At 40.0% G+C, this 22962-nt stretch overlaps 1 protein-coding gene across 1 annotated transcript; it reads right to left on the bottom strand.

Moving 5' to 3' along the window:
• Positions 1 to 1294: 1294 nt before the first annotated feature.
• tm4sf18 (transmembrane 4 L six family member 18) lies at positions 1295 to 10109 on the bottom strand. The gene is made up of 4 exons (NM_001045022.2): positions 9889 to 10109; positions 5309 to 5380; positions 5060 to 5202; positions 1295 to 2366 (listed from the first exon to the last, which is right to left on the bottom strand). The coding sequence occupies exons 1-4, from the start codon at positions 10063 to 10065 to the stop codon at positions 2168 to 2170; spliced, it is 591 nt and encodes a 196-aa protein (NP_001038487.2). The 5' UTR covers positions 10066 to 10109; the 3' UTR covers positions 1295 to 2167.
• Between the last annotated feature and the right edge of the window lie 12853 nt (positions 10110 to 22962).

The raw sequence follows: 22962 nt of genomic DNA, 5'->3' as shown, positions 1-22962 counted from the left end.
GAAATCGCATCACTTGACTGTTTGAGACCAATCGAGGATCAAAACACGACCTCTCTGGACGGAAATTGAAAACATGGAGCAATCGCTCGCTTTTTTTAAATGTCTAACAATCTTGTTTAATCCGGCCACTTTTCGCGGCGCCGTACGACAGAATTTCGCTCACACAAACTGTAGCGTGACCGCAGCTTCATTCTGTATCTTTAATTCCACCCAAAATCTATTTTACTAACAATTACTTACTATCACCATACATCAATTGTAATTTTGGAGTTCCACAAGGATCAATTCTTGGACCGATTTTGTTTAGTTTATACATTAAAGATCTGCCTACAGTGTGTCCAGAAGTTCAGGTTCAAATGTATGCCGACGACACGGTAGTATATACTCACGCTAAAACCAAAGAACATGCTGCTAAAAAACTTACTGCTGCACTCAAAGAGGTTTCAGATTGGTTATATCGTTCATGTCTTACCCTCAATGTAAGTAAAACTGTGTGAATGTTTTTTTCAATTAAGAAAAATGAGGAGCATATTTTAGTTAATGGAGAAGTAATAAATATTGTTGATCATTTTAAATATTTAGGTATAGTTATTGACTCCAATTTAAATTTTAAAAAACACATTAAGAAGGTTTCCAAAAGTGCTAGAGCAAGCCTGAGGATCTAGAGAAACATTAGGCATCAGTTACCTATGGCTGCTGCTAAACTTTTTATGAATACAACGATTTTACCTCATTTATCTTATTGTGCTACAAGCTGGTCGCATACGAACATTACAACATTAAAACCATTGTATGTTATATATAAACAAACTGTTATAGTTTTAGCTAAAAAGCCAAGGAGCTATCATCATTGTAACTGTATTGCACAACAAAAATTACTAACATTTGACAGTTTAATGTATAAAATATTTCATGGTCTTGCACCACCACCCCTCAAACAATGTGTGATTGTCGGCAAGGACAATATAAGACAGACTAGGTCATCTGTTAGAGGTGATTGTTCAGGTAAACTTAAGAGAACTGCTTTTGGACAATTAGTTTTTTCAGTTAAAGCAGCAGAAAGATGGAATAAAATACCAGTGTATATCAGAGAGAGCAGCACTTTTAATCATTTTAAAGCTGTTCTTAAAATCTGGCTAAAACAAAATCAAATATGCAGCCACTGATTTGACTTCATTTTATTGACAATGATGTGTTGTATTTATTGTACTGTAAGTGTATATTGTATTTGTTATAAGTGTTAAATTTGTTACTTCCTGCCCAGGGACTACAGATGTAAATTAGCTTTATAGCTAACTCTGTCATGTTGTACATTGTCCCTGTATAAATAAATAAAGTAAATAAAAAAATAAATAAAAACAGCTTATCAGTTGTTTATTACGCTAGCAATGCTGGTTAGTAGTTTGTTAACACCGCAAATTGTGACCTAAACTAAAGTGTTACCAATGTTTGTTCTAAACAGAAAGCATGCACTGCAGACCTGAACACAATGAGCGCCTCCTCCACCATGATATAGCAGTGAAGAAAACAGTCGTTATGTTAACTTTCTACAATCAACAGAAGATCGAAGCGGTTGTCCCGCCTCTGAACTCTTCTGATTGGTCAATTGCTGTGGGACTGACAGTAATGTGCCGCACTGTGTGAAAGCTAGCTTCAAATGCCAGCTAAAAAACACTGCGCTCACGTATTCGGCACTTTAAATAATGCAAGACATGAATGCAACAATCAAACACGTCCGTCAAGCATGTGTTTACATTGAAAAACAGCAGAAAAGTAGCTCATCGGAAAGGAAAAATGAGTTCTGTGTGAATCGTCCTGTGTGATTTTACCTGTGATTTGCTCGCCTGAGACAAATTTTAGAAATCCGAAAACATTCTTATAGTTAAAGGCATTATAACAGTCTTGTGAAAAGGGTCCTCAATGCAATAGTGGAATAGCTTTATGATGTTTACGCTCTCGTTTCTATATTGATGGTTTGGAAGCAACGTAGTAAGTAGACACAACATCAGCAGGTCAAAGTCACTAGGAAGTAACTATGGCAACAGACACAAATATTGTGCCGTCTGGACCCAGCGTGTTGTGAAGCGTGGGATAGATTGGCTCAGTGTTTCTCCCGCAGGTCAGCAGTGGTGTTTCTGATTGACTGAAGCAGAGCGGTGGTCTCTCCTCAAGCGTTTAGGCTGTACTCCTGTTTGTAGCAGCACGGTCGGCACACTGCATTAACCAGTCCGCTGATGAACTGCAGGAAACAGATGAGGAACTCCAGGGTGCTGAGGCCCAACAGGATGGACAGCAGCGTCACGTTCCACTCCACGATGTGGTTCGGCTGAATGCATTCAGACCATCGCTCTCGGGCAAACAGATACCTGGACAAACAAAAGGAATTGAGTTGAAACAGAGCTCAGGGGTTTTAGTTTATTACAGAACGTTTCTTATCTTCTTAACTTCTCTGTCTCCTGCTAAAAAAACTGACTATGCTGTTAAGATATGTTTTGATGTTGGTTTTAATACTAGATTTTTCCAATATTGTGCTGGATGTTTCCAATATCAGGCTAGATTTTTCCAATATTGAAAGAATTTTTTCCAATATCATACTTGATTTTTCCAATATTGTGCACTATTTTTCACTATAGAACTAGATTTTTCCAATATTGTGCTCTATTTTTCACAATCGAGCTTGATTTTTCCAGTATTGTGCACTATTTTTCACTATTGAGCTTAATTTTTCCAATATTGTGCTCTATTTTTCACAATCGAGCTTAATTTTTCCAATATTGTGCACTATTTTTCACTATCGAGCTTGATTTTTCCAATATTGTGCTCTATTTTTCACAATCGAGCTTGATTTTTCCAATATTGTGCACTTATTTTTTTTACTACCAAGCTTAATTTTTCCAATATTGTGCACTATTTTTCACTATCGAGCTTAATTTTTCCAATATTGTGCACTATTTTTCACTATCGAGCTTGATTTTTCCAATATTGTGCACTATTTTTCACTATCGAGCTAGATTTTTCCAATATTGTGCACTATTTTTTTACTACCAAGCTTGATTTTTCCAATATTGTGCACTATTTTTCACAATTGAGCTAGATTTTTCCAATATTGTGCTCTATTTTACACTATTGAGCTTAATTTTTCCAATATTGTGCTCTATTTTTCACAATCGAGCAAGATTTTTCCAATATTGTGCTCTATTTTTTTACTACCAAGCTTGATTTTTACAGTATTGTGCACTATTTTTCACTTTCAAGCTTGATTTTTCCAATATTGTGCACTATTTTTCACTATTGAGCTTGATTTTTCCAATATTGTGCTCTATTTTACACTATTGCGCTAGATTTTTCCGATTTTGTGCACTATTTTTCACAATCGAGCAAGATTTTTCCAATATTGTGCTCTATTTTACACTATTGAGCTTAATTTTTCCAATATTGTGCTCTATTTTTCACAATCGAGCAAGATTTTTCCAATATTGTGCACTATTTTTTACAATCGAGCTTGATTTTTACAGTATTGTGCACTATTTTTCACTTTCAAGCTTGATTTTTCCAATATTGTGCACTATTTTTCACTATTGAGCTTGATTTTTCCAATATTGTGCTCTATTTTACACTATTGCGCTAGATTTTTCCGATTTTGTGCACTATTTTTCACTATCGAGCTAGAAATTTCCAATACTGTGCATTATTTTTCACTATTGAACTAGATTTTTCTAATATTGTGCACTATTTTTTTATTTTTCCAATACCCTGCTTAATTTTCCAATATGGTGCTAGATTTTTTGGGCAGGGCTTGCAGTCTTTATGGTGGAGCTATCAGTCTTTAGGGCGGGGCTATCAGTATGCTTACAGTATTTAGGGTGGAGCTATCAGCCTTTAGAGTGGGACAATCAGTCATTTAGAGCAGGGCTATTAAGCCTTTATAGCGGTACTATGTGTCATTTAGAGTGGGGCTTACGGTCTTTAGGGTTGAGCTGGTATCAAAGCTGGTCTTGCTGGTTTCAATACAAATTTTTTGCAATATCGCGATAGATTTTTTTTTTTTTTTACCAATATCATGCTACATTTTTGCAATTTTGTGCTAGATTTTTTTCAATTTCAGGCTAGATTTGTTGATATTTCCAATATCATGCTCCATTTTTCCAATTTCGTGCTAGATTTTTCTAATATTGTGCTAGATTTTTCTAATATTGTGCTAGATTTTTCCAATATTGCGCTATATTTGTTGGTTTTTCCAATATCATGATACAATTTTCTAATTTGTGCTAGATTTTTCCAATATCAGGCTAGATTTTTCCAATGTTCTGCTAGATATTTCTAATATTGTGCTCGATTTTTCCAATATTGTGCAAATTTTTGCTAGATTTGTTGTTTTTTTTCTTCAATTTCATGCTAGATTTTAAGATTTTTTTCAATTTTTTTTCCAATATAGTGATTAGTTTTTCCAGTATTGGGCATTATTTTTCCAATATCATGGTAGATTTTTACATATTTATCATATCCTACTAGATTTTTCCAATATTGTGCTAGATTTTTATATTGTAACCTATATTGAGTTGGATATTTTTATTTTTCCAATATCCTGCTATATTCTTTCAATATTATGCTAGGTTTGTTGTTTTATTAAGATTGTGCTAGATTTTTAGATTTTTCCATTATCGTGTGCTATTTTTTCAATAGCGTGCTACATTTTTCCAACATTGTGCTACAGTTTTTAATTTTTATTTCCTCTACAGCCCCTCACAGCCTCTGTTCGTATTGAAACTGAGATCAGTGTGTTGTTTCACATGGCAGGTTTTTATATCCTTCATGAATTTCTGTAAATAAACCACACAGAGTTGACTTAGTAAAGCGTACAGTCATGGATTGTTTTAATCATTGCATCTTGAATGTCAATTGTGTTTATATAATACACCCATGCTATCTGTAGTTAAGATATGATAGCCAACTTATAGTTTTTATATTGATAATATTAACAAGTCTAGTCCTTTCTGTAATTCAGCGCCGAGGACTTTTGACATATGAAGTCACCATCACTACAGGAAATAGCTCTTACCGTCCCTCATCTTGCTCGAAAGGATACAACCATCCCAGTCTAGTGAAGCAGAACGGGCCTCTCAGTAGCGCCAGACCGGAGATCAGGAAGCAGTATCCAGATCCGGCTAATCCTATCAGAGCTGCTATCACAGAGCCACACATCTACACACACACACACACACACACACACACACATGCTGAGTGAATGTGTCAATAAAGAATATGTACAATAATGGATGTAGAATATGTAGCATATCCCAACACTCACCGCACAGCTCTCTGTCCCACAGGAATACACACACTTCCCCATTCCCAGGAACACACAGGCTGGAATCAGCATCTGGAGATTTCAATAGAGCGCAACCTGAGTAATTGCATTTAACCCTAAATTAATAACAGCTCCACTCAAAAGTCTTAAAGACTGATTAGTCTCGCTGCAAAGACTGATGATATCTCCATCCTAAATGACTTATAGTCTCAACCTAAAGACCGATAGCTCCGCCCTAAATGACTGATAATCTCGTTCTAAAGACTGATAGCTCCAATTTAAAGACTGATAGCCCGGCTCTAAAGACTGATAGACTGATAGCTCCACCCTAAATACTGTAAACCCCACCCTAAATACTGATAGCTCCACCCTAAAACGGATAGCCTCACCCTAAATGACTGATAATCCTGCTCTAAAGACTGATAGGCAGATAACTCCACCCTAAAGACTGATAGCTCCGCCCCTTAGGGATTGATAGTCCTACTTTAAAGACCAATAGCTCCACCCTAAAGACTAATAGCCCTGCCTTAAATGACTGATAGTCCTGCTCTAAAGACTGATAGACCGATAGCTCCACCCTAAAGACTGATAGCTCCACCCTAAATGACTGATAGTCCTGCTCTAAAGACTGATAGACCGATAGCTCCACCCTAAAGACTGATAGCTCCACCCTAAATGACTGATAGTCCTGCTCTAAAGACTGATAGACCGATAGCTCCACCCTAAAGACTGATAGCTCCACCCTAAATGACTGATAGTCCTGCTCTAAAGACTGATAGACCGATAGCTCCACCCTAAAGACTGATAGCTCCACCCTAAAGACTAATAGCCCTGCCTTCAATGACTGATAGTCCTGCTCTAAAGACTGATAGACCGATAGCTCCACCCTAAAGACTGATAGCTCCACCCTAAATGACTGATAGTCCTGCTCTAAAGACTGATAGACCGATAGCTCCACCCTAAAGACTGATAGCTCCACCCTAAATGACTGATAGTCCTGCTCTAAAGACTGATAGACCGATAGCTCCACCCTAAAGACTGATAGCTCCACCCTAAATGACTGATAGTCCTGCTCTAAAGACTGATAGACCGATAGCTCCACCCTAAAGACTGATAGCTCCACCCTAAATGACTAATAGTCCTGCTCTAAAGACTAATAAACCAATAGCTCCACCCTAAAGACTGATAGCTCCACCCTAAATGACTGATAGTCCTACTCTAAAGACTAATTAACCGATAGCTCCACCCTAAAGACTGATAGCTCCACCCTTAATGACTAATAGTCCTCCTCTAAAGACTGATAGCTCCTCCCTAAATGACTGATAGTCCTACTCTAAAGACTATTAAACCGATAGCTCCACCCTAAAGACTGATAGCTCCACCCTAAATACCGATAGCCCCACCCTAAATGACTGATAGTTCTGCCATAAAGATTAATAGCCCTGCTTTAAAGACTGAAAGCTCCGCCCAGAAAACAAATAGCCCTGCTCTAAATGACTGATAGCTCCGCCCTAAAGACTGTTAGCTCCACCCAAAAGACTGTTAGCCCCACCCTAAATTATTGATAGCCCTGCCTTAAAGACATATAGTCATGCTCTAAAGACTGATAACTCCACCCTAAATGACTGATAGTCTTGCTCTTAATGACCAATAGTCCCGCTCTAAAGACTGGTAGCTCTACCCTGAAGACTGATGGCTCTGTTGTAAATGACTGATAGTCCTGCTATAAAGACTTATAATCGCAGCAAACTGTTTGGAAGCATTAAAAGTGTCCAAGATGTCCAAAATCTTTACACACACTGACCCAGAGACTGTTTAGATGATGTCACTGATGAGAAGATGGCGGATGTTTACTGTATGATGACCGAAATGGCCTTAAACACCCAGCAGGCACAAGACATCAAAATGACGTCAGATTGACGGTGTACCCCTATGCCATGGGGATGCCGCATTTTGTTCGATAATGAAAATCAGGCTGATGGCAAAGTTTTGGAAGTTTTGGTGAGTCTGTGTGAATTGTAGCCTCAGTTTCCTGTTCTTAGCTGACAGGAGCGGCACCCGGTGTGCTCTTCTGCTGCTGTAGCCCATCCGCCTCAAGGTTGGCCGTGTTGTGTGTTCAGAGATGCTCTTCTGCAGAGCTCGGTTGTAACGAGTGCTTATTTGAGTTACTGTCGCCTTTCTATCAGCTGGAACCAGTCTGGCCATTCTCCTCTGACCTCTGGCCTCATCAACAAGGCATTTGCGCCCACAGAACTGCCATTCACTGGATATTTCCTCTTTGTCAGAGCATTCTCTGTAAACCCTAGAGATGGTTGTGTGTGAAAATCTCAGTAGATCAGCAGTTTCTGAAATACTCAGAGCAGCCCGTCTGGCAGCAACAACCATGCCACGTTCAAAGTCACTTAAATCCCCTTTCTTCCCCATTCTGATGCTCACTCTGAACTGCAGCAGATCCTCCTGACCATGTCTACATGCCTAAATGCATTGAGCTGCTGCCATGTGATTGGCTGATTAGAAATTTGCATTAACGAGCAGGTGTACCTAATAAAGTGAGAGTATGTCATTAAATAATAAGAGGAGTATAGATAAAAGGGTTACTCCATAATACAATAGCAATAAATATCTATATTTGTTACATTAACAAGTGTCTACATGGCTACAATAAAAATCTGCATGTTTATCTGCAACCTCACTCATTTATATATATATATATATATATATATATATATATATATATATATATATATATATATATATATATATATATATATATATACAAGAGTAAATTCACGGTCCCAGAATTCTTTGAATGATACCTAATTTTTTTGCTGAAAAAACTACTTTTTTTTTTTTTTACATCGATTTTAGTATTTTATTTATCAACCGTAGTGAACATTACAGATTTATGTTACTTCTAATGTTGATATATAATATTTATTTCTGTTGGTCTGTTGGTAAAGGTCAAAGATTTCAACAGCAAATCTGGAGTCATTTTCTCAAATGTATACAGTTGAAGTCAGAATTATTCACCCCCTTTTGATTTTTGTTTTCCTTTTTAAATTTTTCCAAAATGATGTTGAACAGATTCAGGAAGTTTTCACAGTATGTCTGATAATATTTTTTCGTCTGGAGAAAGTCTTATTTGTTTTATTTCAGTTAGAATGAAAGCAGTTATTAATTTTTTAAACACCATTTTAAGGGCAATATTATTAGCTCCTTTAAGCTATATTTGTCCGATAGTCTACACAGAACAAAACATCGCTATACAATGACTTGCCTAATTACCCTAACCTGCCTAATGACCCTAATTAAGCCTGTAAATGTCACTTTAAGCTGTATAGAAGTGTCTTGAAGAATATCTAGTCTAATATTATTTACTGTCATCATGACAAAGAGGAAATAAATCAGTTATTAGAGATGAGTTATTAACACCATTATGATTAGAAATGTGTTGAAGAAATCTGCTCTCCGTTAGGCAGAAATTGGGGAAAAGAATAAGACTTCAACTGTATATCTATTTACGCCTCTGTGTGCATTCTGTCAAAGTCCTTCTAGCCGTTATTAATAATATATGCAGTGCAAATAGATGAGACTTACTGAACTGATCAGCGGGGAAGTCATCAAACCAAAACCAAAAAAAATTAAATAAAAATACTGGGTGTATTGGTATGTCATATCCTAATCTCCCTTTTAAAGACATTCCCAAAATATGTGAGCATACAGTAGTCCCACACTTCTCCGCAATCTCTCCAGCATTGTGATTAATGTATAGAGCTATTGAATTTGGCGACCGCTAATAGATCTCGGATGAACCTCATCTCCATCTTCCAGTTGAATTCCTTCCAGATTTGACTGCTTATACTCTTATGACAATTTGTGCATATTTGTTCTCACATTTCATCCTTTATTATAGTGTTTAACTCTAATTCCCAATTTCTTTTAATATAATAAGAGTGGTCATATTTATCCTGCATTCATTTTCTGTATAAATAGCCTAGAGGATTTTTAATAGGCAGACCGAGTTCAGTATTATGGTTGTTGCTAGATGGGATATGGTAAGTTAACAAGAATTATTTATGTTATCTATTAAATTACCTGATAAATTATATTTTTTAATGCCTACCCTAACACCAACCTTAAAACCCAATCGTTAAAGTACTGTAAAAATATTAATTATTGTTATAGAGTATCATCAAAAACGCTGCTCTATTAATGTGCATATCACACTCCCGACCGGCCACGTATCCGATAGACTTTACTCAATAATATCAATAAAATACTTCTCTATATTTGTTGGAGATCTTTTAATAGTGCAGTTCTTTTCGCATGAGCAGACTGCATTAATCCAACCAAACACTACACTCCACATGTCCACACTGTAAAAAATGCTGCGTTCAATTTGCGTCGAGACAACAGGAAGGAATTAAACCTTGTTAGTTTTTAGAAATTAAAGTGGACTGAAGATAAAACAATTGAGCTGTTTATTAGGAATCTAGAATTGTGTTGTTGTTGCTCATATTAAATAAGTAGCTTGAACAAGCAAACGTAATTATTTGAGTGCACAAATATCTTCTACTCACAGCCAGACCACCACCTCCGATACCCATGAAGAACCAGACATATTGGGTCACGTGCTGCTCCTGAACGTAGTTCAGCTGTCCATCAGGAAAAAACAGCAGGACGTTTGCTACAATGCAGCAGGTGGCGAGAGGGACCAGGGCGAAACCCAGAGACCTGGCAAATCCTGTAGAGCACATCTCCACACTGTAATCCGGGACGGGGCACTGGGCTGCTGGACGGAGCGCTGGAGGGTTTTAAGAGACGGAGCCCCTTCCTTGGCCCCCCATGAGCCGCTGTTTCTCAGAAGGAGGAGACAGGAAACCGGCTGACATTATTATTATTATTATTACTCTACAGCATGACTGGAAACTCTCTGAGGAGACAGTGTGTGGGGGAGAAAACAGGATGTTTTTTTTCCTCAAATCTCCAAGATTTCTTGTTAAAAAGGCATCTCGGTTTTGTCTCTAAATGCAATGCTTGGCATAAATGAGCATACCTTTCGAAAACAATTTTATCCTTTTCTCAGTGCGTTTGATTGATTGATTGATTGATTGATTGATTAACCAATAATTTTGTGGTGCATTTCAACAACAAAAAAGTTATTTTAAATAGTTAAAGTCATTAAAATAAGAGTTTGATTATCTAACAGGACTAAATTCAGGAATAAAAAGATAAGACACTCAAGCAGTTTTATTAAAGTTATATTTGTTCAAATGAGTTCATCATTATAACGTCATTAGAAACAGAAAGATAAGACCTTTAAAGGGAACCTATGAACTTTTGTAAGCTGGCAGGACGGTGTGTTATATAGTGTCCACAGTCATATCGGTGTGATATGAACACGAGTATCTTTTTGAACATTTCCTAAAGTTAAAATAAGATGCAAGAGATTTTGAGGCCGACTTCAATTGTTCATTGTAGAAACAAACCCCTGTAAACATTTCTGCCAAATACATCCCAGGAGCTACGTTTTTGCAGTTTTTGTTTTCGCGGGTCCACCAGAGGCTGCTGTGTACGCCTTTTCAGATCTCAAATTTCTCTCGTCAGTGCCATTCGTGCCTGCTGTTCTCGTGTAAATACACCAGAGGCTGCTGTCAACTGACTGACTGACCGACTGATCCCACTCAACCACCCTGTGGTCCAAACCCAACCAATAGTGTTTTCAAAAGCACCGATTAACCCCAATAACCCCTTCCCTGAACCCAACCAATAGTGCTTTGCCGCATTCTCGCCCGTTACGAACTCGTGCGCTTTATTTTTTGGATTCTGTTTTTTGATTTACCTGATTTCTGGAACCGCTCTTCCCTAGACTCGAACACGGCTGTACGCCGTAGCTTGCTCCTCCTCCTCCGGGCCTTCGCTCCACTGACATAACACGATGAGCTAACCGGACAAACTGGTTGCGGCGGGAAAGCCCTTCACAATGAGGCGAGCTGTCAGCCCAGCCGGCGAGCGTGAAGAAAAGGAGCAGCGTCACACCGCCCCGTAGCGTTCGCTTGAAAAAACGAAATGCGGCCATACGTACCTCCGGCGACGTAAAACGCAGTCTCCAGAAACATCCGCAGGGCTACGTTTTCAGAATGAGCCTGGGTTGTTTTTTTTTGCAGTTTTTGTTTTGGCAAATCCGCGAGAGGCCGCCGTGTGCGCTTTTTCGCATCTCAAATGTCTCTCACGAGTGCCGTTCGCACACATGCTGTTCTTGTGTAAACCCACTAGAGGCCGCTGTTGAATGACCGTCTGTCTGACTGACTGAATGATTGACTGGGCGACCGGCCAATCGACTGACCCACCTTCCTCCTTCCCTAAACCCAACCAATTTTACCGATTGACCTGCCCGGCTGCTTACGTCCCTAAACCCAGCTAACAATTTAAAAAAGCTGTCCAGAAAAAGAAAAGCCCTCGTCTGATTTTTACCACGTTTTCGGTTTTTACCACATTCTCACCCTGTTATGAACTTATTTTTTGGATTGTGTTTTGGTCTTACCTGATTTCTGAAACCACTCTACCCTGGACTCGAACCCAGTTGTGCATCTTAAGTCCGCCAACGTACACGACGAGCTAACTGGACAAACCGGTTGCGGCGGGAAAACCCTCCACGCGGAGGTAAGCAGTCAGACGGTATAAGCGCCAAAAAGAACGATGTCATACCGCCCCGTAGTATTCGCTTAAAAAATGAAATGCAGCCATACGAACCTCCGACTACATAATTCACCAGAAACGTCCGCGGGACTACGTTGTCAGAATGAGCCTGGTATGCTTCTAACGGGAGACTATAGATGGCATCACATACTGCAGATAACACACACACTAATGAATAAAAAATATATAAATTATATAAAATAAGAAGAAAATGGAGACTTTTCTAAACTTTCCTTACTTTCCCTCTGAAAAAATAAACGTCACATGTTTGAGTTTCAGAAAGTATTTCATAACAGGGCCACCAAACACATTGAAATCAGGAAAAACACCCGGGACAACACTGGTCCCGGCGTGGACTGCGATTCATCTGCTTATTGCACAAATGCACACTTTTTGTTTCATGGTCCAAAATCTTCATTAAGCCAGACAAACATGAAGTAACCGTTGCGCAGTCTCTGTGTGATCCGGGATTAGTGGCCGGAGTAATCAGGCTTTGTGAATAAACTGCTTGTTTTGAGGAAGTATCAAACTCCGTTATGTAACTCAGCAGTTCTCCACAGAGGATTCAGACACTCTCGCTGTTGTGTTTGTTGAGCTGTGCTTCAGGGGGTTCGAGAGTAACCTTCAAAAGCATCTATAATGTGACAGAAATAAATGTAATGTGGAACGACCCTGATGAACGTATTGCTCATCTGATTATACGTACAAAAATCCTTAAGCGTTCAGTAATGGTGTGTTATATACAAGTGAAGGCTAAATTATTCACCTTCCTGTGAAACTTTTATTCTTTTTCAAATAATTCTCAAGTGATGTTTAACAGAGGAAGGACATGTTCACAGGATTTCCTACATTATTTTTTCCACTGTGAGTCCCCAGGGTACTAATTTGTACCCAAAAACTAGTCATTTACTCAGAACTAGAGTTAACATCCCAATGATATCTATGGTACACTTAAAAGCATTTCACACATGCATATAATAATAATATAATAAGCTTTATTTTTAAATAGCGCCTTTAAAAGTAGCATCTCAAGGCACTTTAGAGACATTTAAAATGTGCAGCAGTACAAGATACATACAAGGATGAATGCAAGGAGGCTTTCAGCAGTGCTTCCAACTGAGCCTAGCCCAGTTTGATCAACTATTGTCGGAGTCGGCTGGAGGAATTCCCCCCGGGACACCGACAACAGGCGATACGTCATTTACATTTAGTCTTTTAGCAGACGCTTTTATCCAAAGCGACTTACAAATGAGGACAAGGAAGCAATTTACACAACTATAAGAGCAACAATTAGGGGAAGTGGAGACTAAATAGTTGAGTTTTTAGTCGTTTCTTGAAGACAGCGAGTGACTCTGCCGTTCTGATGCAGTTAGGGAGTTCCTTCCACCAACGTGAGAGTTCGTGAAAGTGATTTCTTCCCTCTTTGGGATGGAACCACGAGGCGACGTTCATTAACAGAACGCAAGTTTCTGGAGGGCACATACATCTGCAGAAGTGAGAGCAGATAAGAAGGAGCACAGCCAGAAGTTGCTTTGTAAGCAAACATCAGAGCAACTGGCAGCCAGTGCAAAGGGATGAGCAGCGGAGTGACATGTGCTCTTTTAGGTTCATTAAAGACTTCTTGTTGGATTCATTTGCTCTCATAAAAGGTCAGTGAGGAAGAGATGTTAGATATTGTTTTATTAAACGAGGTGTGACTGAAAATACAGATTGAATGACTGATATTTATAGTTTGTAGATCATGCAGCCGGCGCAGTAAAGCGGAAGATGTGTTTGGCGTGATCTGTTGCTATTTTCAGACCAGCGCAACTGAAATTTTCACATTTTGCGCTACGTTGTTTAAATAGCAAATCCATTTGCGCTACTTTGTGGACTCGTGGGTGTGCTGGTCTATAAAGGAGGTGTGTTAAGGTGCATTGGTGGCGCGTTGCTATTTTGACGAACTGAAATAAACCGGACCATGTTAACAAACTGTAGAGGTTTGATAGAGTTAGCTGGGAGCCCGGCTAGAGGAGAGTTGCAATTGTCCAGTCTGGAGAGAACAAGAGCTTGAACAAGGAGTTGAGCTGCATGTTTAGATAGGAAGGGTCGGACCTTGCTAATGTTGTAGAGTGTGAATCTGCACGATCTGCATATCATAAGCAAGCCCCAACAAGAGAAAGCTCTTGATTGGCTAACGTGACAAAACATTCAACTTCATTCGCACGAATTGCATCATTCGTAACATGTAAATCATTCGTGCTTAGTGCTTCTTCCGCATCTGGTGTGAACGCAGCATTATCATTTGGACCTGCACTGGACTTTAGAGCAGCTTTTAGTAGGTCAATGGTGCGGTTTATTTCAGTTCGTCAAAATAGCAACGTGCCAACAATGTGCCTTAACACACCTCCTTTATAGACCAGCACACCCACGAGTCCACAAAGTAGCGCAAATGGATTTGCTATTTAAACAACGTAGCGCAAAATGTGAAAATTTCAGTTGCGCTGGTCTGAAAATAGCAACAGATCACGCCAAACACATCTTCCGCTTTACTGCGCCGGCTGCATGATCTACGAACTATAAATATCAGTTATTCACACACGTCACACCTCGTTTAATGAAACAATATCTAACATCTCTTCCTCACTAACCTTTTATGAGAGCAAATGAATCCAGCTAATGAGGAAAGAAAACAATGACTAGACCTGAGGAAGTCAAATCACGGCACTTCCGTCGTCAGACTTCCTGAAAAACGTAATGGGTTGACGTTGAGTTAGTCACTTCAGCCCTGTTTCCTAAACACACACACACACACACACACACACACACACACACACACACACACACACACACACACACACACACACACACTTCTCCTCCACCCCTGAATGAGGGAATTCCAGCCTTCTGACACAATATGAACACACACACACACACACACACACACACACACACACACACACACACACACACACACACACAAGTATAAATACATCATCTTTACATGCACTGCAAATACCTCAGCCATGTGTCACAGCATCACACACCCGGACACTGAACTCTGAAAGAGAAAGAAACGCACTGATAACAGACTCTTATTCAGCTGCTTCAATTCCTCCATTCTTCTCCTCTGCGAGACATTATACAGCTTTTAGTGACTTACTCTGTTGTTCACCAAAGAAAAAGAAAGGAAAGTGAAATTTCAGCCTGATCTTGTGATGTATCATAACTGCTTTGCGTTTAGTCAGTTCACTCATATGAAAATGGAAGATCTTTTTAAAAAGGAGGCGTGGGACTAAACCCGCTCCTAAAGCCGAAAGTCATTGAGGGACGAGCAAATCATGCTGAAATAAATGACTGAGATCATATAAAGTCAATAAGAGTCAGCCACCAAATCAAAAAGTTACGAGTTGCTGTGAGAAATTCATAAGTAACTCTGAAAAGTCGCTGCCTTAAAATGTAAAAAGTGGACGTTTATTTTGAGCTGGAAAAGTAATTTCTACTAGAAAGACTTTAGGAGGCAGATAAACGTTTGAACATTTATTGTGAATTGTTTGCATGAATGAGAGTTCATTACGGTCCTTTCTTTGGCGTAATCCTGCCTGAAGATGAAGGCAGGGCGAAGCCAACCCCCTGAGTGGAGACGAGGCCGACCTGGTGGTGGTGATGTGGAGGATGGGGGGAAACTCCCGCAACGTCACCTGAATACAGCCAAACAGATTGTTTAGATGAGCTTATATGGCTTACTTGGTTGTTATAGGCTGACGAGATAATTAGTATGAATGACGTGACATCTCAGTCTTCCTGGTAGAACTATCGCTAAAGCTTTCATGGAAAAAAATAATCGTTTAGATGAAATCTGTGGTTTTAATAACTCATCTCTAATAACTGATTTATTTTCTCTTTACCATGATGACAGTAAATAATATTAGACTAGATATTCTTCAAGACACTAGTATTCAGCTTAAAGTGACATTTAAAGGCTTCACTAGGGTAATTAGGGTAAAGTTAGGGTAATTAGGCAAGTCATTGTATAACAGTGGTTTGTTTTGGAGACAATCCAACACTAATATTGCTGAAGGGGGGTAATAATATTGACCTTAAAATGGCTTTAAAACTATTAAAAGCTGCTTTTATTCTAGACGAAATGAAAGAGACTTGTACTTTATTGTAAACAATAAGAAGACATGAAGATATTTCATCTTCTGTCTGGTCAACTTCAATTTCAAAACAGGTTGTAACAGGAGCAGTTCAGGGCAGTGATCAGGTAAACTGCTGAAATATGATGTGATCTAAAACAGGTGATTGTGATTTGGTACTAAAGCAGCATCCAATAAAGGTCTAGTCCTTTAGGAGCAGAGATGAACCGAGGATCAACAGTTTAATAACAAATACATGAGAAAATGAGTGCAATGTTTAAACACAGTGTTCCTCAGAGAAAGAGAGGAAGACATGAGGATATTTCTCCTTCAACAGTGCTGAACATCACTGAAAGATTGAAGGAACATGGAGGAGTTTGAGTGTGTAAAGGACAAGAGCTCAAGCCTAAGCTGAACAACCGTGATCTCCGATCCCTTAGGGGGCGCTGCATCAAGAATCCTCATTCATCTATAAGCCTGATCAGCACCTGGGCTCAGCACTACTGCGGTAAACCTTTGTCAAGTACCACAATACAGAGTCACATCCACAAACGCCAGTCAAAACTGCACTGTGCCAAAAGGAAGCCCTATGTTAACAGTGTCCAGAAGTGCTGTTGACTTCTCTGTGCTCGGAGGCATCTGGGATGAACCATCATCACACAGTGGAAAGGTGTCCTGTGCTCAGGTGAATCAGTATTTGAGGTATTTTTTGGGAGAAATAGATGCTGTGTGCTCCTTGCCAAAGAAATAAAGGATCTGTCAGACAGTTTCCAGCAACTCTGTGATGGTATGGGGTTGTGTCAGCGCTCTTGGCGAATCTAACCTGCACTTCTGTGATGCTCCATTAATGCTGATAAGCACACAGAGATGTTGGAGCACAATCTGCTGTCTTTATTTCCAGGGACGCTCATGCGTATTTCAACAAGACAATGCAAAACCACAATACAGAGTCCTGCTGTGGAGGAAGAGGATACAGGTACTGGACTGGCCTGCCTGCAGTCCTGACCATCTCCAATAGAGAATGTGTGGCGCATTTTGAAGCAAAAAATGTGACAATAAGGACCCCGTACTGTTTCATTAAGACTTGTTTGCTGGAAGAACAAGACTAAATGACACCTGAAACCCTTCATCACTTGGTGTCTTCAGTCCCTAAACATCTTTTAAGTGACGTGAAAAGAAATGCTAACATTATGAAGTGGTAAACGGCTTACTGCTCGGACTTTAGAAATTTGTTATAGGAATACTTGTTTATTAAAAAGATATTAAATTCATGACGAACAAATTAAATCATGTGTGTTGCGTTGTCTGCAATGAAATACAAGTCAAAGTAAATTTAGAAATCACTACCTTCTTTTTTATTTGCATTTTTCCATCCTGTGCTAACTTTTTCTGGTTTGAGGTTGAATATAAATAAACATTGGGTGTTACTAAAATGCTGCAGCTTTCACAGAAATAAATTCCCAGCAGTTCATCCTTATGTTCTGCATTGTCTGAATGTCTGACTCTCCCAGCGGCCCCACCTTCTTTCTGCATTCCAGCTCTTCTATTGGTCAGTAATACACTGGTCACACCCCTCTACACACACACACACACAGCTGCAGCATCAGCTGTCATCAGAATCTGGCAAGACATGGATAATGAAGTCTGTCCAGCTGCAACAGCCCCCTCCCAATGGATATTGGAGAAGAGGAAAGGGCCTATATATATATATGTGCCCAGAGCTTCATTTTTAGCAATCAAGAAACATGTATCCTGGACTGTATCTTCTTTTGTTTTGTTATTTTGTTTTAAAAATCCACCAGAGGGCGCTTGTGTTCATTTTTGACAATCTGAAATACATTACTGGGGCACGTTTTCTCATACAAACATTGGCTGACAAGTATATTCAATGGAGCTTCTGCGTTAGTCTGCCGATTCTGACGGGCGCGTGCGAGTAAATGTTTTTTTTCTCGTTTTACGCTTGAGCAACTAAATAAATGCTAAAGTTTATTTAACTGAACGTATTTTAATGACATTACAACATCGATGCTGTATAAGGAACCATATAAAATGGGAAAAAGTTCACGATAACAGCTCACCGGAAGTGTATCAGCATGGGTACAGCACTAGCTCGGCATATACCCTATTACCGGATGATGCACTCATCCAACCGCTAAAATGAAGTGTATTGATGGACACTCCACGCACTCAACGACCACAGGTTTGCTCACATAGCGGAAGGGGCGGAGCTATCGGACGCACATGCAGGATGACTATTTATTTTGGATGGTGAAAGCAGAATTCTCCTAGAGTGATTATAGCGCCTCCCGAGGGTGAATGCGGTTATATTCATGGCAGGCATTATTTGATAATTTGGTCGTTTATTTCACTGATTTGGTGACCGTCAAACATCATCAAGGAAAAGGTTCAAATTTCCGCTTAGTAAAAAACATTAGTGTGCCATTTGGGATGCCACTACATACACATACTATCTTGTTGAGTGTGTAAGTGCATGAGTGCATAGTGTATAGTGTGCCATTTGGGACGCAGCTAAAGTCTTTTTCAAGTAAAGTTTGTTCACTCGGTGTCCATATTTGCAACACCCAAAGCCCTTTCCAAGTTACGGGGGGAATCCTGAAGTCTCCAAATCTGCTCGCTGAGCTCTCAATTAAATCACATACGATGATTAGCCCTCCTGTGAATATTTCCAAATGTTTCCCAAATGATGTTGAACAGATTCAGGAATTATTAACAGTATTTCCTCTAATATTTATTTAATCTGCAGAATTTCTTACTTGTTTTATTTCGGCTAGAATAAAAGCAGGTTTTAATTGTTTAAGCTATTTTAATTTTACTTGTTTGAGCTATTTTAGGGTCAATATTATTATCCCCCTTCAGCAGTATTAGTTTTGAATTGTCTCCAGAACAAACCACTGTTATACAATGGCTTGCCTAATTACCCTAACTTTACCCTAATTACCCCAGTGAAGCCTTTACATGTCACTTTAAGCTGTATAGAAGTGTCTTGAAGAATATCTAGTCTAATATTATTTACTGTCATCATGACAAAGAGGAAATAAATCAGTTATTAGAGATGAGAAATTAGATAAAATCTCTCCGTTGAACAGAATAAATAAATGTGGGCTAATAATTCTGACTGTATATCAAATAAAAACAATCCTTTATTATGAAATACACTACCGTCATCCTTACAAGTGCCATTGTGTGTTTCTTCCCTGCTGAAAAATCCAGCTTAAACCAGCCTAGGCTGGTTGGCTGGTTTTAGCTGGTCGACCAGGCTGGTTTTAGAGGGGTTTTGACCACTTTCAGGCTGGTTTCCAGCCATTTCCAGCCTGGTCTTAGCTGGTCAGGCTGGAAAATGACCAGCCAAATCCAGCTAAAACCAGCTTGGTTTAAGCTGGATATAGCTGGTTTTGGCTGGACTTCCAGCTTGGCTAGGCTGGTCAAGCTGGTTTTAGCTGGTCATCTCCCAGCCTGACCAGGCTGGAAATGGCTGGAAACCAGCCTGGAAGTGGCCAAAACCCCTCTAAAACCAGCCTGGTCGACCAGCTAAAACCAGCCAACCAGCCTAGGCTGGTTTAAGCTGGATTTTTCAGCAGGGTTAACAGAAAAGACGAACAAATGCGCATCTTAAACGCAGGAAGAGAAAGAAGAGCCACACACTCTGTGTTATGAACAATGTGTTATTAATCTGACTGTGAGCAGGACGTGACCTACTCCGGTCTCCCTCCTCTTTCACAGCGTGAGTTAAAAACACCAGCAAACCCTTTGACAGCATATATCGATCTCTGATCACAGAGTCCAACAAAGCTCTCATTCAACACACAAAACCTCAGAAGTTAATGAGCGACTGGCAGATTGGGTTAAGCATTAGGACAGCAAATCTAGATTGATGCGGGCATTAAAACGGATTCAACGACAGTCAAACATCAACAAACAGTTAAAAGCATTAGTGTACATACACTAACTATCTTTTTAACAGTGTCTGATGGTAAATCACACTAAACGTTCAGTATTTTAGGTGTGTTAGGATTACCTAAATTATTTACATTTGCTAAATGAAAGAATAATGAGAGAATTTGTTATTTGCTTTTAAACTGTATAACTTTGGTCAAGTGTTTTGGGTCTCCTTCCACAAGCTTCTCACAATAGTTTGAAGGAATTTTGGCCCATTCCTCCTGCCAGAATTGCTGTAACTGAGTCAGATTTGTAGGCTTTTTCAACTCTGCCCACACATTCTCTATAGGATTGAGATCAGGGCTTTGTGATGGCCACCCCAAAACATTCCCTCTGTTGTCCTTAAAGCACATTTGAACACATTTGAACTGATCAGACATGCTTAATAATGTTCATGTCTGGTGACTGTTAGGCAAGTCATTGTATAACAGTGGTTTGTTCTGGAGACAATCCAAAAATAAGTGGGCTAATAATATTGACCTTAAAATAGCTTTAAAACAATTAAAAACTGCTTTTAATCTAGCCGAAATAAAACAAATAAGATATAATGACGAGGGAAAATAAAAACTAATGAAGTCAACGACTATCGAAGACCCACGGTGAGGTCAAAAAGCAGGAGGTTTCCTTCCTGTACATGACACACAAATGCAGTGTGTCACTTCCTGCGGGACTGCAGATGTTTTCCTGTCCACTGGAAAGAAAGAGCTGCACTGCGGGGTCAGACACTCAGTCATTCATTTTCCTTCGGCTTAGTCTCTTTATTCATCATGGGTCACCACGGTGGAATGAACCGCCAACTATTCCAGCATATGTTTTACACTCCAGCTGCAACCCAGTACTGGGAAACACACATGCACTCTCATTCTCACACACACACTCATACACTATGGCCAATTTAGTTCATCAGTTCCCCTATAGCGCATCCCTGCTGAAAAATCCAGCTTAAACCAGCCTAGGCTGGTTGGCTGGTGTTAGCTGTTTGACCAGGCTGGTTTTAGAGGGGTTTGGGCCATTTCCAGGCTGGTTTCCAGCCATTTCCAGCCTGGTCTTAGCTGGTCAGGATGGAAAATGACCAGCCAAATCCAGCTAAAACCAGCTTGACCAGCCTGGTTTAAGCTGGACATAGCTGGTTTTGGCTGGACTCCCAGCTTGGCTAGGCTTGTCAAGCTGGTTTTAGCTGGTCATCTCCCAGCCTGACCAGCTAAGACCAGGCTGGAAATGGCTGGAAACCAGCCTGGAAGTGGCCAAAACCCCTCTAAAACCAGCCTGGCTGACCAGCTAAAACCAGCCAACCAGCTTAGGCTGGTTTAAGCTGGATTTTTCAGCAGGGATGTGTTTTGACTGTGGGGGAAACCAGAGCACCCGGAGGAAACCCAAACACGATGAGAACATGCAAACTCCACACAGAAACACCATCTGGGACTCGAATCAACAACCTTCTTGCTGTGAGGCAACCGTGCTAACCACTGAGCCCACTCAGACTCACACTAGGCAAGAAAAGCACAGCCTCGAGCCCGTATCAGCAGCTGTAAATCCCCTGCAGAACTCCTGTGATTGAGAAAGGTTTAATTCTCGGTGTGTTGTTAAAGCGGCTCTCGTCATGAAGTGTGTGTGTGTGTGTGGATTGAGTGTGTGTGCCAGATGTTATATAATGGCGGCGGTGATACTCTCATCACATCACAGAGTCTAAAGTCTGCAGGTGATAATGACTGTCGCCATGGAAACGCCTCCCAGAACGAGGAAACACAGCAAACAACACTATCTAGAGTAAGCACAGTACCTGGCACCACACGGCACACACACACACTTTCTCTCACATACACACACAAACACACACACGTGCATTCTTCCTCATTCACAGACACACACACTCTCTCGCACGCACATGTAACGGAGGCCAGCTGGTAAGTGATGTGCAGGTAAACCTCACTCCTCTCACTCTCTAGTGACAGACACTAGAGGTCATGGTCTTCAGCCTCCTTTGTAACCGACTCCTATGCGGAAGGTCACCGGGTCGATACCAGCTCGGAGCGGGTTGGGTGGTGTAGGACCGGCGGGGTTACACACATACATAGACTCACATATACATACGAACACACACACACATCTCTATCACTTACTTAAACACACTTTCGTTTGCTCACAAACACACATTCACTCTCTCTCTTTCCCTCACATACACACACTCTCTCTCTCTCACACAAACACACACACACGCACACTGTACACATATAAAGACATTCATAGAGACATTTGTTTACACACACAAACACACTATACACATATACAGACATTCATACACACATTTATTCAAACACACACACACACACACACACACACACACACACTGTACACATATACATACAGACATTCACACACACACACACACACACACACACACACACACACTGTACACATATACATACAGACATTCACACACAAACACACACACACACACACACAAAGTACACACACACAAAGTACACATATACATACAGACATTCACACACACACACACACACACTGTACACACACACACTGTACACACACACTATACACATATACATACAGACATTCACACATACACACACACACACACACACACACACACACACACACACACTGTACACATATACATACATACATATATAGACATTCATACCCACACACACACACACACACATTGTACACATATACATACAGACATTCATACACACACACACACACACACACACACACACACACACACACACACACACACACACACACACACACTGTACACATATACATACATATATAGACATTCATACACACGTTTATTGACACATACACACACACACACACACTATATACATACACTATACACAAATACATACAGAC

Source organism: Danio rerio, chromosome 22 (assembly GCF_049306965.1).
Source record: "Danio rerio strain Tuebingen ecotype United States chromosome 22, GRCz12tu, whole genome shotgun sequence".
Classification (NCBI taxonomy): domain Eukaryota; kingdom Metazoa; phylum Chordata; class Actinopteri; order Cypriniformes; family Danionidae; genus Danio; species Danio rerio.
Note: the sequence above shows the minus strand (reverse complement) of the source record. Positions and strands in the feature narration are given on the sequence as shown.

What these genes read in the sequence shown, in the direction of transcription:
- tm4sf18 (NM_001045022.2), bottom strand. Translation starts at nt 10,065, where the DNA reads ATGTGCTCTACAGGATTTGCCAGGTCTCTGGGTTTCGCCCTGGTCCCT. An exon ending in GTGGGACAGAGAGCTGTGCG is followed by an intron (nt 5,203 to 5,308) that starts GTGAGTGTTGGG and finishes GTGTGTGTGTAG; the next exon opens with ATGTGTGGCTCTGTGATAGC. An exon ending in TTCGAGCAAGATGAGGGACG is followed by an intron (nt 2,367 to 5,059) that starts GTAAGAGCTATT and finishes TTGTTTGTCCAG; the next exon opens with GTATCTGTTTGCCCGAGAGC.